The sequence below is a fragment of the Sorex fumeus genome, unplaced genomic scaffold, assembly GCF_029834395.1.
Source record: "Sorex fumeus unplaced genomic scaffold, SorFum_2.1 ptg000024l, whole genome shotgun sequence".
Classification (NCBI taxonomy): Eukaryota; Metazoa; Chordata; class Mammalia; order Eulipotyphla; family Soricidae; genus Sorex; species Sorex fumeus.
In genome coordinates, this window is record NW_026606081.1 from 48,625,414 (window position 1) to 48,640,162 (window position 14,749).

General features: G+C 45.9%; 1 protein-coding gene across 6 annotated transcripts in view; it reads left to right on the forward strand.

Annotated features, from left to right (window-relative positions):
• TENM3 (teneurin transmembrane protein 3) overlaps nt 1-14,749 on the forward strand; it is a 1,336,193-nt gene that overhangs the window by 1,287,232 nt on the left and 34,212 nt on the right. For 5 of the 6 annotated variants that reach the window (XM_056114252.1, XM_056114254.1, XM_056114255.1 and 2 more), the window contains 5 exons: nt 594-843; nt 1,532-1,552; nt 8,657-8,889; nt 10,542-10,696; nt 12,398-13,272. In XM_056114252.1, the coding sequence (XP_055970227.1) occupies nt 594-843; nt 1,532-1,552; nt 8,657-8,889; nt 10,542-10,696; nt 12,398-13,272 (1,534 nt within the window). The remainder of the gene's footprint in view (nt 1-593; nt 844-1,531; nt 1,553-8,656; nt 8,890-10,541; nt 10,697-12,397; nt 13,273-14,749) is intronic. The other variant, XM_056114256.1, reaches the window with a different exon arrangement.

Genomic DNA, 14,749 nt, shown 5'->3' on the forward strand with positions numbered 1-14,749 from the left:
TTTTTTAAGAATCAAAGATAAACTAATCAGAAATTCATCTTTCTGGTACTCATGTTTATTAATTTACTTCTTGGCATCTTTCCAGCATCACTTGATTATTAGGCAAGCTTGTGATTCCCTGACAGACTTTCTATAGACCATGGTTCTCAGCATTGGTCTAGAGCATCTGGAGCGTTTTTTAGAATCTCAACGCCAAGATCACATTCCAGATTTCAATCAAACCTTTCAAAAGAGATCAAGACAGAGGATTTTCTACAGTCCCTAATTGGTGCCCATGTCTAACCAGGTTTCAGAGACTGTGATGTGGAGAATTGAGGGTTTTGATTTTTCTCGTTGACTCTTTATTCCCTTCACAGGTCTTTAAATCTGGAACAGACAACATTCCTAACATTCCCCGTATAGCTTTTGTCTTTTCTCACAGGAGACTTGACCTAAGGTCATTGAAGTGTTTCTTTTTTTCTGATAGAACTTTTGAAAAATCATTTTTCTAGTCTATAGCTAAACGGTTCCAAACTGTTAGTTTGGTGGCTAGCATGCTTTCTTTTTCCCTCTGTTTTTTTAACCACAAGACAAACGCACTTTGCTTCTTCCAGGTATACTCTACAAGGGAAATGGGGAAAATCAGTTTATCTCCCAGCAGCCGCCGGTGGTCAGTAGTATCATGGGCAACGGCCGGAGACGCAGCATCTCATGTCCGAGTTGCAATGGGCAGGCCGACGGGAACAAGCTCTTGGCTCCCGTGGCACTGGCTTGTGGGATCGATGGCAGTCTCTATGTTGGGGACTTCAACTACGTTCGCCGGATATTCCCATCTGGAAATGTGACAAGCGTCTTAGAACTAAGGTAGGTCTTCCCTTTACTTGGGATTGTCAGCAGAGTATCACATGCCTTATCTTTGGAAGTGTTGAAAGCCAATGTACTAACCTATCCCAGGCCTTTCCAAAGTTGACATTCGCCCAAGGGAGAAGTTAGATTCTTGTTGGATGTCATAAAACCGTAGCATATGCATATTGTGTAGTGAAGGTAGAAATGACTCTAGAGCTGCCCTGTATTTAAAGTATCTCACTGATACCGATGAATTCTCTCTTCCAACGAATAGAACCAATGAATATTTTAAATCTTTTTGGTTGTCTTTAAAATCACCCTGTGATAGATATTGTTACTTGTAGTTCACAGTGTTTGACATTAAGGCATAAAATACATTCTTGCAATGTCAGAACATAAAAGTTAGCCAATTAAGGCTATAAATCTCAACAAGAATATTAAATCTTCAGTTGGGGTTAACCCATTAACCATAATGCCAGTTGTTAAGGTAACAAATTGTTATTGTCTTTGCTTTGCTCCAACACACCCTATTAGATAGATTAGTTTGTTAAGTCGTGGCCTATGAATTTCATTTCCAGTGTTATTTCTACTTAAGTGGCAATTTTCCTTACAAATAATTAAAATCTCAGCGTTCGACTCATTATATTTTCAAAACCTTTTCTAACTATGCTCTCTTTCTCACCTTTTTTTATCTGCTTCCACCAAGAAATAAAGATTTTAGACATAGGTAAGCACCATGCTTCAAGGTTACTCAGTATTTTCAAATGTCCTTTTTACATTCCAATGTGACTCTTTGACATTGTCTTCTGAGAACATTTCATCGTGAAAGAGGAAACAGTATCACAGGACTTAAAACTGCTTCAACGAGCTGGATTGTTTATAAATAGATTGCAAATTATATTATGCTACATAATTTGAAAAATATTTCCTGAATTGATTAATAAAGTGTGTTACAGAAAATTATTATACATTTCTGTACAGCAAACAAAACTATTTCTAAATTTTAGTTACAGATTTATAATTTAAGCCATATTGGACAAAAACAAATTTAAAACACCATAGCCAAGTCTTGTAAGATTTTAGCTTGGCACATAGCCAGGACATGTCCTGATTTATTGGGTCCAAAGCTGATGGGGGGGGGGGGGGGTGGAGTGTTTTTCCAGAATTGAATTAAAGGTGCTTTACATTGGCAAATTTTTAAAAACAAGACATTTCATAACCCTGTTGCCAGGGTCTTCTCCATGGACTTGGAAAGAATGTTTTCAAGTGAAGGCCCCTGGAACTGATATTTCTTCCATTCCTGGTGACCTCATTGCTGCTTGTAGTGTTTTACTGATTGGAGGGAGTAGATCTGAGTTTTAAGCAATAGTGTTTTCGCTGACATATTACAGGGGAAGGGACGTTATTCAGAGCTGAAGAAGACTGCTTGAGGCCCATAGATAAGCCCCAGAGTTGTTCCTAGCTGCCTGGGGTTATGACTTAGTTGTGGAGTGCCTGTGTGTGTAAGTCCAGGGTTGTACACACACACACACACACACACACACACAAGCACACACACACACGACTTATTTGTGTTCTACTTCCTGTTAGCTGGACCAGGGGCAGTCTAAGCTTGTATATGGGCACGTTTTATCTGAAACAACTTTTCAGGAGTCAAAGAGCGTTGGGGCCACAGCATTAAACATTAACCAGCAGGGCTAGAGAGAAAGTATAGTAGGTAAGCCGCTGCCTTGCACGTAGCCAACCCAGGTTCGATCCCTGGCATCCATACAGTCCCATGGGCACCCCCAGGATGCTGAAGTGCAGAGCGAGGAGTATACCCTGAGCACAGCCAGGTGTGGCCCAAAACCAAAAACAAACAAAAATTAACCAACAAAGGGGCTGGAGAGATAGTGAAATGGTGAAGGTACGTGCCTTACATGTAGCTGACCCAGGTTGGATCTCCAGAACCCTATAAGTCCCCCGAGCTTCACCAGAAGTAAGCCCTAAGCACCACCAGTTATGGCCCAAAAGCAAAACAAAATAGACCAGCAAGAAACAACGCACAGTGGACAGGCTGGATCTTAGAGCTCTCGACGTTAGCCAGTGCAATAATAGCTCCTAAGGTTTGGGATGGGAATAATCACTCTACATTATGTGATATGCTTACCATAAGCAGGTTCACATAGCCCACAGAGACTGTTGTCTAGGCAGTAGTTTCCAGCCTCCGCACACCTGCAGACCAGCAGTTGGAAAACTCTGGTCTAGAGACTGACCACAATGAGGTAAAAGGCAGGATTCTACAGAGGGATGGATAGTGGTCGCCTGTCTGCATGACAGGGCCTGGGACTGCGACCTTTTCCTGAGATTCTATATTCCCAGTTCACAACTCAGTCTCACACTGAGACCAGGCCAGGGAGATAGTGAAGTGGTTAAGGAAGTGGTCTTGCAAGGGGCTAGTCAGTTTGATCCCCTGCAAAGAGTGATCCCTGAGTGAAAACCTGGAGTAAGCCCTGAGCATCACCAGGTGTGGCCCCAAACCAAAACCAAAGAGACTAAAACTGAATTTCTCCCCTTGCTCAGCAGGCAGAGCTTAGCCATGGGTGTTGACAGCAAAACGGCTTTGTCTGGCCCTGCATTGTGGGTCCCTATGTGCAGAAGAGGGTATCCACACTTGCAGTCCTTTAGAGCTACAAGGGTGCCGGGGGGGGGGGGGGGGGGTGGTCACTGAGCTCAAGGAGAGGTTGAGTTTTCCCTCACATACTGGAGCGATAGCACAGCAGGTAGGGCGTTTGCCTTGCACGCAGCCAACATGGCCGACCCGAGTTCGATTCCTCCGCCCCCCTCGGAGAGCCCGGCAAGCTACCGAGAGTATCTCGCCCGCATGGCAGAGCCTGGCAAGCTCTCCGTGACGTATTCGATATGCCAGACACAGTAACAACAAAGTCTCCAATGGAGACGTTACTGGGCCCGCTCGAGCAAATCGACGAACAACGGGAGGGCCTACCTACATAACAAAGGATGAGGATCAGAAAACCCACCTTTTCTTGAAATGGTTCTTTCCACCACACCACACAGCCAATTAAAAATATGTCCAACTGGCTTCGTTTCCAGGGAGTAATTCTACAAGCTTGCAGCAAGCTAGATTTATTCCACAATCATTTGACAAATGACTCAGAGCCAGGATCACTTTCTCTGGAGCAAAACGCATCGATGAGGTTAGAGAAGATGATTATGGGCAGGACTTTCTGCTCTGACCCACCATCGCTAGCGTACAGCGCCCCTGTTGATACTTTCTGTAGTTCCTCTCTCACGATCCTCCTTCACCTTTCCCCCCATACTCTCTCCTGGACTAACCTCGGGTTCCACTTCATATGCTGTATGGACCATGCTTGTCAATTAGGGCTGGGTGGGGCATCGGTCCATAGTCATCTTTGTTAAATCGATGCCAACTGATATCCCTTATCACACGTTGGAGCCTTGGACAAATAGTAGAATAAGACAAAGAACGTGCTCTTCAAGCTCAGCGGGTGGTGGAGGCAACGGTCTCTGTAACTGCAGTGCATGATCAGTATTGCTCCTTGATACTTCCTCATAGCTTCCCACTGCTGCTCAAGTCCAAGTCCTAGGGAAGAGGGGGTTACTAGGACATGGATATATGGGAAGGGGAAGGATTGGCATTGGGCCTCAGCCTCTCAGGGAAGTCTGTTGAGACAGAAAAAGAGGCAAGGAAGGATCGGAGAGATAGTACATCAGGTAGGACATTTGCCTTGCATGTGGCTGCCCTGGGTTCCATCCCCAGCATCCCACAGGGTTCCCCAACCACCCTCCATGAGTGACCCCTGAGCACAGAGCCGGGTGTAAACTCTCAGCACCACCAGGTGTGGCCCCAAAAAAGGAAGAAAGAAGAGGGTCACCTCAAAGCAATGAAGTGAACAAATGAAGTGATGGGACTCTTGAGAGATAAGCAGGATAAGTCCCTCTGCAAGGGCAGCACTGCCCTACCCATGGTGAGGAGAAAGGCAGGCAGGAAGGTTAGGTTGGATGACTCAGGGCATGAGAGTTAGGGTTCTGTCCTCCTGGACAGCCTTATGAGCCGCACACAGTGGTGGCTGGGGCGAGGTTTCACAGAGACTAATCATGGAAGCTTTCAGGATGAGCAGAAACTCAGTGAGGCCTAGTGCCGTACCATTATGTGGAGCCTGAGTTGGGTTCAGGTCCTGAGCGTCTGGTAAAGGATGGGTGTGGGGTAAGGAAGAGCTAGAAAGTTCCGCTTAGGCACACACACGCAGCAAAATCATTGACCAAAAAGACAAGGTTTCATAACTTATTGTTCATAATGGAGCTGAAGGAAGCAAGATAGTTCTGCTCACTAGAGTGTCTTCATGTAGGTTAAAAAAAAAAAGTAATAGTTCTGGGATCAGAGAAATAGTCCAAGGACGAAGACACTTACCTCGAATAAGGCCCAACCCGGTTCCCTCCCCCGGGAACATACCATTCCCACCCCGAGCACAGAGCTGGGAGTAGCGCCAGACCACTGCCAGGTGTGTCCTCAAAGCCAGAAAGAAATAAGTTGATTGCGTGATTAATAAATATAAAACTCCCTTTCTGACTCGTCTGCCTTCATCATCTTCCTTTTGCTGCTTGCTAGGAGGCTGCCAAGGTCTCCTTTGTCTCCACTCTGCATGTAGATAATATTCATGAGAGACTTAGGAGTAGGTGACAGGAAGCAATAGAAATGGAAAACTGTGTCTAAATCTATATATTAAAAAATGAACAGCATTGGCAGTTGTTAATGAACAGGAAAGATATAAAAACATGGGAGCCAGGTCCTTCTACTGTAGTGTACAATCAACAGTCTCATTAATTGGATTAATGGTGGGAATAATTCATAAAAATGTGGGGTATCAAAATATGAAACATGTCGCCTGCTTATTTTGAAATTCAGAGTATTGTGTTATACCCAATTAATAAGTTTTGCCAGGATACTATATCAAATAAAAGTCCTTTGCTGTAAAGTAATGAATAGCTATAAATACTACTCAAACAACATATTAAATTTTTTGCATAAATGGAAGCTTCTGGAATGCCTTGAAAAATGTTTCTCCAATATGTTAAGAATTCTTCCCATGATTTGTATAGTATTTGTTTATTAGCAGACCTTTTTTATAGAGAGTAAATTTTAGCTCTCCCTTGCTCAGTCCTTTAAAATTCCATAGAAAGGGACCTTAAATTAATATCAGCCCCGGAGCATTTAAGCATGTAGGGCTAGAAGTCAGCTTTGTGAATTCTATATTCAATGAAAAAGATCAAAGACCATGTCATTCAGAGGTCTGGGGTTTGAGCCAATTAAACTTTAGATATAAAATTACAAAATCTTGATTCAGCCCTTCTTACCCAGCTTAAGAGAGTTAATATTAGAGCCAAAGAGACAGTACAGAGGTTAAGGTACTTGCCCTACATGTGGCCAACCCAGGTTCCAGCACCACATAGGATCCCCTGAGCCCCCCCCACACACACACACACTAGGAGTTATCCCTGAGCACAGACCCAGGAGTCCGCCCTGACCACTGCCCAGTGTAGCCCCAAAAAACAAAAAGAAGAGTTAAAAAACAGACATGGAAACATCAGCAGCCAAGGCCTTGCTACAGTAATTTCGAGTCTTTCCATTTCCAGAAAATAGAGCATTACAGAGATAGAATCGTTATGCTTCAGACACTGCAGATCATTCTAAGTGCCATGACATAATTCCCAAACCAAACCACCAGAGACGGTCAACGTGCTTATACCTGTTCCAGAGCTCATCCTTTGCAAGAGTCTCTGGGGTCTGAGAAGGTACATGAGGGCCGAGGAAGTGTGTGGATCCCATGTCCTGGCTGTGGGCGGGCAGGGGTAGAAGGGTTGAGACTGTGCCCCTTCTGTCTCATCTCCTCCGATCTTGCCATTAGTCAGAATCTCCCTGTGCTCTGACGCTTCTCTGAAATGAGAGCATCGTCTATCCATGCCAGCGGGGAGCTGGCGTGCCCGCCCCACCCTGCAGAACAGAGATGCCCCAGATGGGCTCCTGCTACTGGAGCTGCCCGTCTTCGTCTCCACATGTTCGTAAGAGATGGACTGTTGATCAGAAAGCTCGGCCCCAGTGCTTGTCAGTATGACTCGATGCTAGAGCCCAAGTGTGTAGTGCTTCCTGATGCATGTGGGGGCCCGGAGCCTCCCAGGGATGCTGTGGAAGGCCTTGTGGTACCAAGGGTGGAACCTGGGTTAGGCGTATGCGCTCTAACCACTGAACCATCTCTCTGGCTCCTGAAAACTCTCTGCTTCATGTAGGTACAGGGCTTCTCTGTCAATCAGAATTTCCCAGCTCACTGTTTTTGCCTCCTTTAGGCTTTAATAGGCATTCTTTCTTGTTATTTAGGAGGGGCTGGAACCCATGCCTTGCCTAAATTTCTCTGTCTCCAAGGAAAGTGAGTGGCTTTGGAAAAATCCACAGCAGGCATGAACAGCACCATGGACATTCATAACTGCCCTCCTAGGACCAAGCCAAAGCCACTAGAAGGCTAAGTTGAACTCCCTAAAAGCGCATGGCTCTTGTGTCCTGAGAATGTCTGTCCCATAGCTACAGAGGAAGCCTCAGTGAGCCAGGCAGTCACTACAAGTCTGTTGCATTTTTGCCAAATGAGGAGCACCTTGGGAAAGAATGCAGGATTCATTTGCCTTTATCATCATTACCCTGGAAACAATTCTGGGGAGGGCATTAGGGAGGGGTTGCTTTAGCTGAACCATTTAGATCGGTACATTGTCCCTGCAGGACCAAAGACGCAAATGTGAACCTATCCGGGTAGAGATCTTTTTTTCCCACAATAAACATTTTCCAAAAGCCCGTCATCTTTTTCTGAGCCAACAGTCTAATTAATAGTTCCTGTGCTGTGGAGGTACAGGGTGAAAGAGACAGAGAAGAAGGGAGAATGAATTTGGTAGTAAGACTAATGCTTGTTGAGTGCAGAGTAGAGAGAAAGAACCTTCTGACATATCGTAGCTGTAGTCATACAGAGCCTCCTCTCGGCAGCCTTGGAAATACTCCCATCATTCAGAGAATGTAGATTCTGGGGACATTAGATCAGTCGCCCATGTGACGCAGGTAGGCTGATGAATTTAGGAATTACACTCAGGTCATGTATCTGGCCCAGACGTCATGCTCTAGGGTAAACAGCAGATAAGAAGAGAAGATGTGGAATTGGGGCGATAGTACAGCAAGCTGGGCACCTAATCCCCTGTGTTGCATAGGCACCCCAAGCCCCTACCAGGTGTGATCCCTGAGCACAGAGCCAGGAGTAAATTCTAAGCAGTGCTGGGTAAGGAAGAAAGGGAGGGAAAGAGGAAAAGACAACTACAGTAGTGCATGTGAGTGTGGAGACATTCCAAACCAAGTAGACACTTCCTACAGTTCATACATGATCGGGAAGAGCAAAGCCTTCAGAAACATACTTGCCCAGGCCGATTGAGTTGTAACTCAGTCCTCACTGGTGCCTGACCAGAAAGACTAGCTCTGTCCAGCCTGGACAGCCTGTAGAGAAAGGGAAAGGGGCTTGCTAGAGAATCTCTAAGTGCTGTAAGGGTGGGTGACTTGGGGGCGTAATTACCAGCCTGCACAGCCAGCCTTGTAGTGTTGACATTTCAGCCCTCAAGGTTCTTTGAACCCTCCGCAAAGAATCTGCTGGCTTGTCTGTGTTAGATTCTGGGTTCCCACAGCTAGTGCCTTTGCCACGAAGGAAGCATTGTATCCTGTGATTTGTTTCTCTGCCTCCTGGGTGTCCTCCGTTAAGGTGTGCATCTGTGTGTTTCTTCCCCACAGCAGCAACCCGGCCCATCGCTACTACCTGGCCACAGACCCCGTGACCGGGGACTTGTATGTCTCAGACACAAACACTCGCAGAATCTACCGGCCCAAGTCACTGACGGGGGCCAAGGACTTGACCAAGAATGCCGAAGTGGTGGCCGGGACGGGGGAGCAGTGCCTCCCCTTTGATGAGGCAAGATGTGGGGACGGCGGCAAGGCTGTGGAGGCCACACTCATGAGTCCCAAAGGTATGATTGACACGAGGCTTTTGTTTTTCGTTTGAAAATGAAAAACAAGGGCTGGAGCAATAGCACAGCGGGTAGGGCGTTTGCCTTGCACGCAGCAGACCTAGGTTCGATTCCCAGCATCCCATCCCATATGGTCCCCCGAGCACCACCAGGAGTAACTCCTGAGTGCATGAACCAGGAGTAACTCCTGTGCATCGCCAGGTGTGACTCAAAAAGAAAGAAAGAAAGAAAGAAAGAAAGAAAGAAAGAAAGAAAGAAAGAAAGAAAGAAAGAAAGAAAGAAAGACAAGGGGCTGGAGCTATAGTACAGCAGGGAGGGCATTTGCCTTGCATGCAGCCGACCCAGATTTGATCCCCAGCATCCCAGATGGTCTCCCGAGCACCACCAGGAGTAACTCCTGAGTGCAGAGCCAGGAGTAACCCTTGAGCATCATCAGGTGTGACCCAAAAAAGCAATAAAATGAAATAATTTTGTTTTTTAAATTAAAAAAAAAGGATGGGACACCCAGTTAATGCCTGATGCTGTTTAGTGCTGTCTCCAACATTTTACCCTCAACTGGATTCTGGAATGCTTCTTCCCATGTAGTTTTTTGTTTGTTTGTTTGTTCTTGGTTTTTGTTTTGGGGGGGGGGGGGTCAGTTAATAAGCCTTTTAGTAGGAACCTGCTAGCATCCTTAGTTGATGTTACTGGAAGTGTTTTGTTGTTGCTGTTTTATTTCTTGTTGTTGTTTGTGTTAGTGATGGTGGTTTTGTGTCGTTCCTGCCTGGTTTTTTTTTTTATTATTACTTTTTCTTCCAAGAAGCAAGCGCCCACTCTCCATTATTCAAATCACATGCTGTGACACTTGAAGAAAGTGTCCACATTCTTTCATTGGGCTGGAATTTCTTTGTCTCCAGTGGGGATCTGGGGCCTCTTTCCAAACCATCACTAAGCAACCCTATTAGTCTCTCTCAGTTTGGAACTATTAAACTTTTGTTTCTATGCCATGGGAAGAAAATGCTAGCTGAGAGGAATTTCGGGAGGTCGCAAGAGCTAAAATTCTGTGTGGTCGATGCTTCTAGCCATTAAGTGGATGGGACTGATTTCTGGCTCATGTTTTATGCCAGTCAGGACACTGCATTTCTGGTCTGGGGTATTGTTTTGTTCTTTCATTGCAGTGAGTAACTATTCTATGAACATGGACTGAGAGGGAAGAAAGAGAAGTATTTGTTATACTGAATTATTCATAACAGAATTTCACTGTAACAGGGTCAACAGAACACTAACCTTGGCACAGATCTATTTTTGTTTCAATATAGTTACACAGTTTGGTGCAATAGAAGTTGACCTGTTTCTATAATTTATAGACAACTGCATTATAGAGACATAATTTTATCCTTTTTAAAACACAGGCACTGACTCTGTAAGTCATACTTAGCAAGTGAAGAGCCTTACAAATTTGGGTTAATGTTTTTATTGCATTTTATTTATGTTGTCAGTACTCTTTTTTTAATGTATTTGAAATCTTTAATTCTCATATGTTTGAGATCTTTGACCTCCCTGCTACTCATTGGCCATGGGGTGGGGTGAAATGTTGGGTTTAATGAGGGAGGGTCTCATGAAAATGAGCCACTTTGGATAAATGAGTCCCACTTACTTCTGGTGACCAACAGGAATGGCAATTGACAAGAATGGATTGATCTATTTCGTTGATGGAACCATGATCCGGAAAGTGGATCAGAATGGCATCATATCGACAGTCCTGGGCTCCAATGACCTGACGTCAGCCAGACCCTTGACGTGTGACACCAGCATGCATATCAGCCAGGTAGTGCAGTGGCTGCTTTTCTTCCCGTGGCCTGATTGGCCAACACAGCTGGCTGGGCGGTACTCCCTGAGGCTGCTTCCGTCCTGCCTGGCAGTCGTGGTGATAAAGCGGTTCCATTTCCATGAATCTCAGGAACTAATAAAAAGTTATTTTCTTCTGTAGTTCCGCCTGTGATGAATTCAATGAGAGGCAGAACAATTATCACTGTGAAATGCAAAGCATTTGTAATCAACTACCAATAAATACAGTGGCAGCAGGCAGATACATCCAAAAGGAACCAAGCAGATCACAGCTCTAATCTTGGGATTGCACAAACTCCTTTAAGGAGTGAAAGAACCTTCCAGAGATGAGTCCCGGGGGACTTGTAGCTAGAATTAGAAACTTTACTCTGGGCCTGATTGAAAACACAATAGAACGCTAATGTATTCATAACCCAGAAAGCCCCAACATTTGCTGGTTATTGCTGCTAAGGGAAAGTATGTGTTCATCTCTCATTGCTATCTGGTAACACGCTACTTGGGGGTTCATTTTGCTGTTGGGCTGTAACTTGCAAATCTTTCAGCGAACTGCATTTTTAAGTAAAACGTTATTTCGTCCATTTGTCTCCTCTCGCAGCTCTGTTTTTTTTACAGTAGCATTCCAAACTGCACCTCAGAGAGAAAGAGAGAGAGAGAGAGAGAGAGAGAGAGAGAGAGAGAGAGAGAGAGAGAGAGAGAGAAAGCACAGGCCATAAGGCACTTGCCTTGCAAGCAGTTGACCCCCATTAGATCCCTGGCACCATGTTTGATCCCCCAAGTACTGTCAGGAAATGATCCTTGAGACAGAGCCAGGGGTAAGCCCCGAGCAGCACTTCCAGTATATCCCCTTCCAACTGATAAAAACTAATAAAATAAGTTCTTTTTTTTTAATATAAACAGATATGGGCCAGAACTATAGTATAGCAGGTAGGGTCTTCACCTTGCACCTGTCTGGGGTTCCATCCTCTGCACCACATATGTTTCCCTGAGTCCCACCCAGCAGCAATCCCTGAGCACAGAGCCAGGAGTAAGCACTGTTGGAAGGAGAAAGGGAGGGAGGGAGGGAGGGAGGGAGGGAGGGAGGGAGGGAGGTTGGTTCATTAAAATGGTTGATGGACCCAGCTATATTACCCCATTCGATATTGTTGAATTTCTGGAGCATGTGGCTGCGACACGTCAAACTCTACAGCACTGATAAACCAGGATTAGCACACCACATTGGATGGGGTGTAAAGTAGGAGGCAACCAATCTCAATTAAGAAAATATAAACACACAAGGCTTAACCAATAACAACATATTAATAATCTCTTCTACAAGGGCTTAATGGCTCCTTGGTGAGATACAACAATATTCACACACCTTCTTCTAAGTAAATTATTTTTCATCATTTTTAGCAAATTATAACAAGCAACATAAAATAATTTATTCAGGGCCTGCTAGTGGGGTGAGGGGTGGTTGGGGGAATCAGAAATAATGGTGATGGGAAGGTGCACTGGTGGTGGGATTGGTGTTGGAATATTGAATGTAATCATGAACAACTTTATAAAATTAATAATAAAAACAAAAAACAGTTGATGGAGTTGGATGGGGGGACACTTCCTCCAGATGTTCTCACTGACCCCTGGAGCACACACACACACACACACACTGACTGCCTTACCCACCCATTTCTTTCCCATGCAGGTCCGCCTGGAGTGGCCCACCGACCTGGCCATTAACCCGATGGACAACTCCATTTATGTGCTGGATAACAACGTGGTCCTCCAGATCACGGAGAACCGCCAGGTGCGCATTGCAGCTGGGCGGCCCATGCACTGCCAGGTGCCGGGGGTGGAGTACCCCGTGGGGAAGCATGCAGTGCAGACCACGCTGGAGTCGGCCACCGCCATCGCCGTGTCCTACAGTGGTGTCCTGTACATCACCGAGACAGATGAGAAGAAGATCAACCGCATCCGGCAGGTCACCACGGATGGCGAGATCTCGCTGGTAGCCGGCATCCCTTCCGAGTGCGATTGCAAGAACGACGCCAACTGTGACTGCTACCAGACAGGGGACGGGTATGCCAAAGACGCCAAACTGAACACGCCATCCTCCCTGGCCGCCTCCCCTGACGGTACCCTGTACATCGCGGACCTGGGCAACATCCGCATCCGGGCCGTGTCTAAGAACAGGCCTTTCCTGAACTCCATGAACTTCTACGAGCTCGCCTCACCCACCGACCAAGAGCTCTACATCTTTGACGTCAATGGGACCCATCAGTACACAGTCAGTCTTGTCACTGGAGATTATCTGTACAACTTCAGCTACAGCAACGACAATGACATAACAGCCGTGACCGACAGCAGCGGCAACACCCTGCGGATCCGGCGCGACCCTAACCGGATGCCTGTCCGAGTGGTATCCCCCGATAACCAGGTGATCTGGCTGACCATCGGGACCAACGGGTGTCTGAAGAGCATGACGGCGCAAGGACTGGAGTTGGTCTTGTTCACATACCATGGCAATAGTGGCCTCCTGGCCACAAAAAGCGACGAGACGGGATGGACCACATTTTTTGAGTAAGTACATGAAAACTCGGACTTGGGTTAGAAAAATACCAAACTAATAAGATCAGAAATTGTGTTTCTCATCCTTGTTTTGACCACAGTCCCCTTCCAACCTTGTTTCTTTCCTGGGACTCTTCCCAGAACCCCTCAACCATCTGAACTGGTTGACCCCGCCCCTACCCACCTCCTGCTTTAGGTGAGTTTCACCTGTGGTCTTCAACCAGGCTGGGGAAATACAGAGACCAGTTGGACATTGACTGAGAAATGCTGATCTCAAATAATAGTCATAGAATCTTAAGGGCAGGGGCTGGAGCAATAGTACAGTGGGGAGGGCATATTTGCCTTGCATGCAGCCAACCTGGGTTCGATCCCCAACATCCAATATGGTCCCCCAAGCACTACCAGGAGTAATTCCTGAGTCCAGAACCCGGAGGAACTCCTGAGCGTCACTGGGTATGACCCAAGAAGCAAAAATAAAAGAATCCTAACGGCAGGTGGGAGAAGGGGCCTGGAACATTTGTAATTTGGTGACTTGGGGACCCTCTTTCCAGAAAGGAAAACAAAATGACAAGGCAGTAAATCCAACTCAGAGTCTTGAAAGACTTTGGCCTTTGCTGATATTTCATCATCATCAGACTTTTCTCAGGGATAAATTTCTACACACACACATACACACACACACAGATACCACCACCACCAACAACAACAACGACGACGACAACAATAACCAGCACACCTTTTAGAAAACATTCTATGACATTCATGGAGAATGTGAACACATATTCCCACGAGATAAGACTGTGTGTTGAGTGCTGCCATTGAGAGCACATGCTTATATCAGTGATCCCAGAGTCTTTCTTGCCAAAGTGAAGGACCTGACCCTTTAGGATTAATAACCGAGTCTGTAAACTACCGTTTAAAGATCTTTCACACTAAAGGCAGTTCAGGAGTTTCAGAGCTCTAGAAGCATTTAAAAATGATGATAGGGCTGGAGCAATACCACAGTGGGGAAGGTGTTTGCCTTGCACTCAGCCAACCCGGGTTCGATTTCCAGCATCCCATATGGTCTCCCAAGCACTATCAGGAGTAATTCCTGAGTGCAGAGCCAGGAATAACCCCTATGCATCGCCGAGTGTGACCCTCCCCCCACAAAAAAGATGATTATCCATGGGCCAGAGAGAGAGCCCAGGGATTAAGACTAGATCGCCCTACAAGCAAGAGATGCTGGTTCAACCCCTGGCCTCAACACTTCAACACTTATGTTCCCCCATGCCTCTCCAGGAGTAAGCCCTGAGTAGCCCTAGATGTGAAGGCTGCCGGAGAGTGTCTTCTCCAGGGAGTGTCTTCTCCAGGATGGCCTGTGCCTGCAGTCCAACATTCTTTTTTTTTTTAATTTTTATTAGTGAGACACCATGAGGTACAGTTGTAGACTTACAAATTTTTTGTGCTTGGGTTTCAATTATACAATGATCAAATACCCATCCCTCTA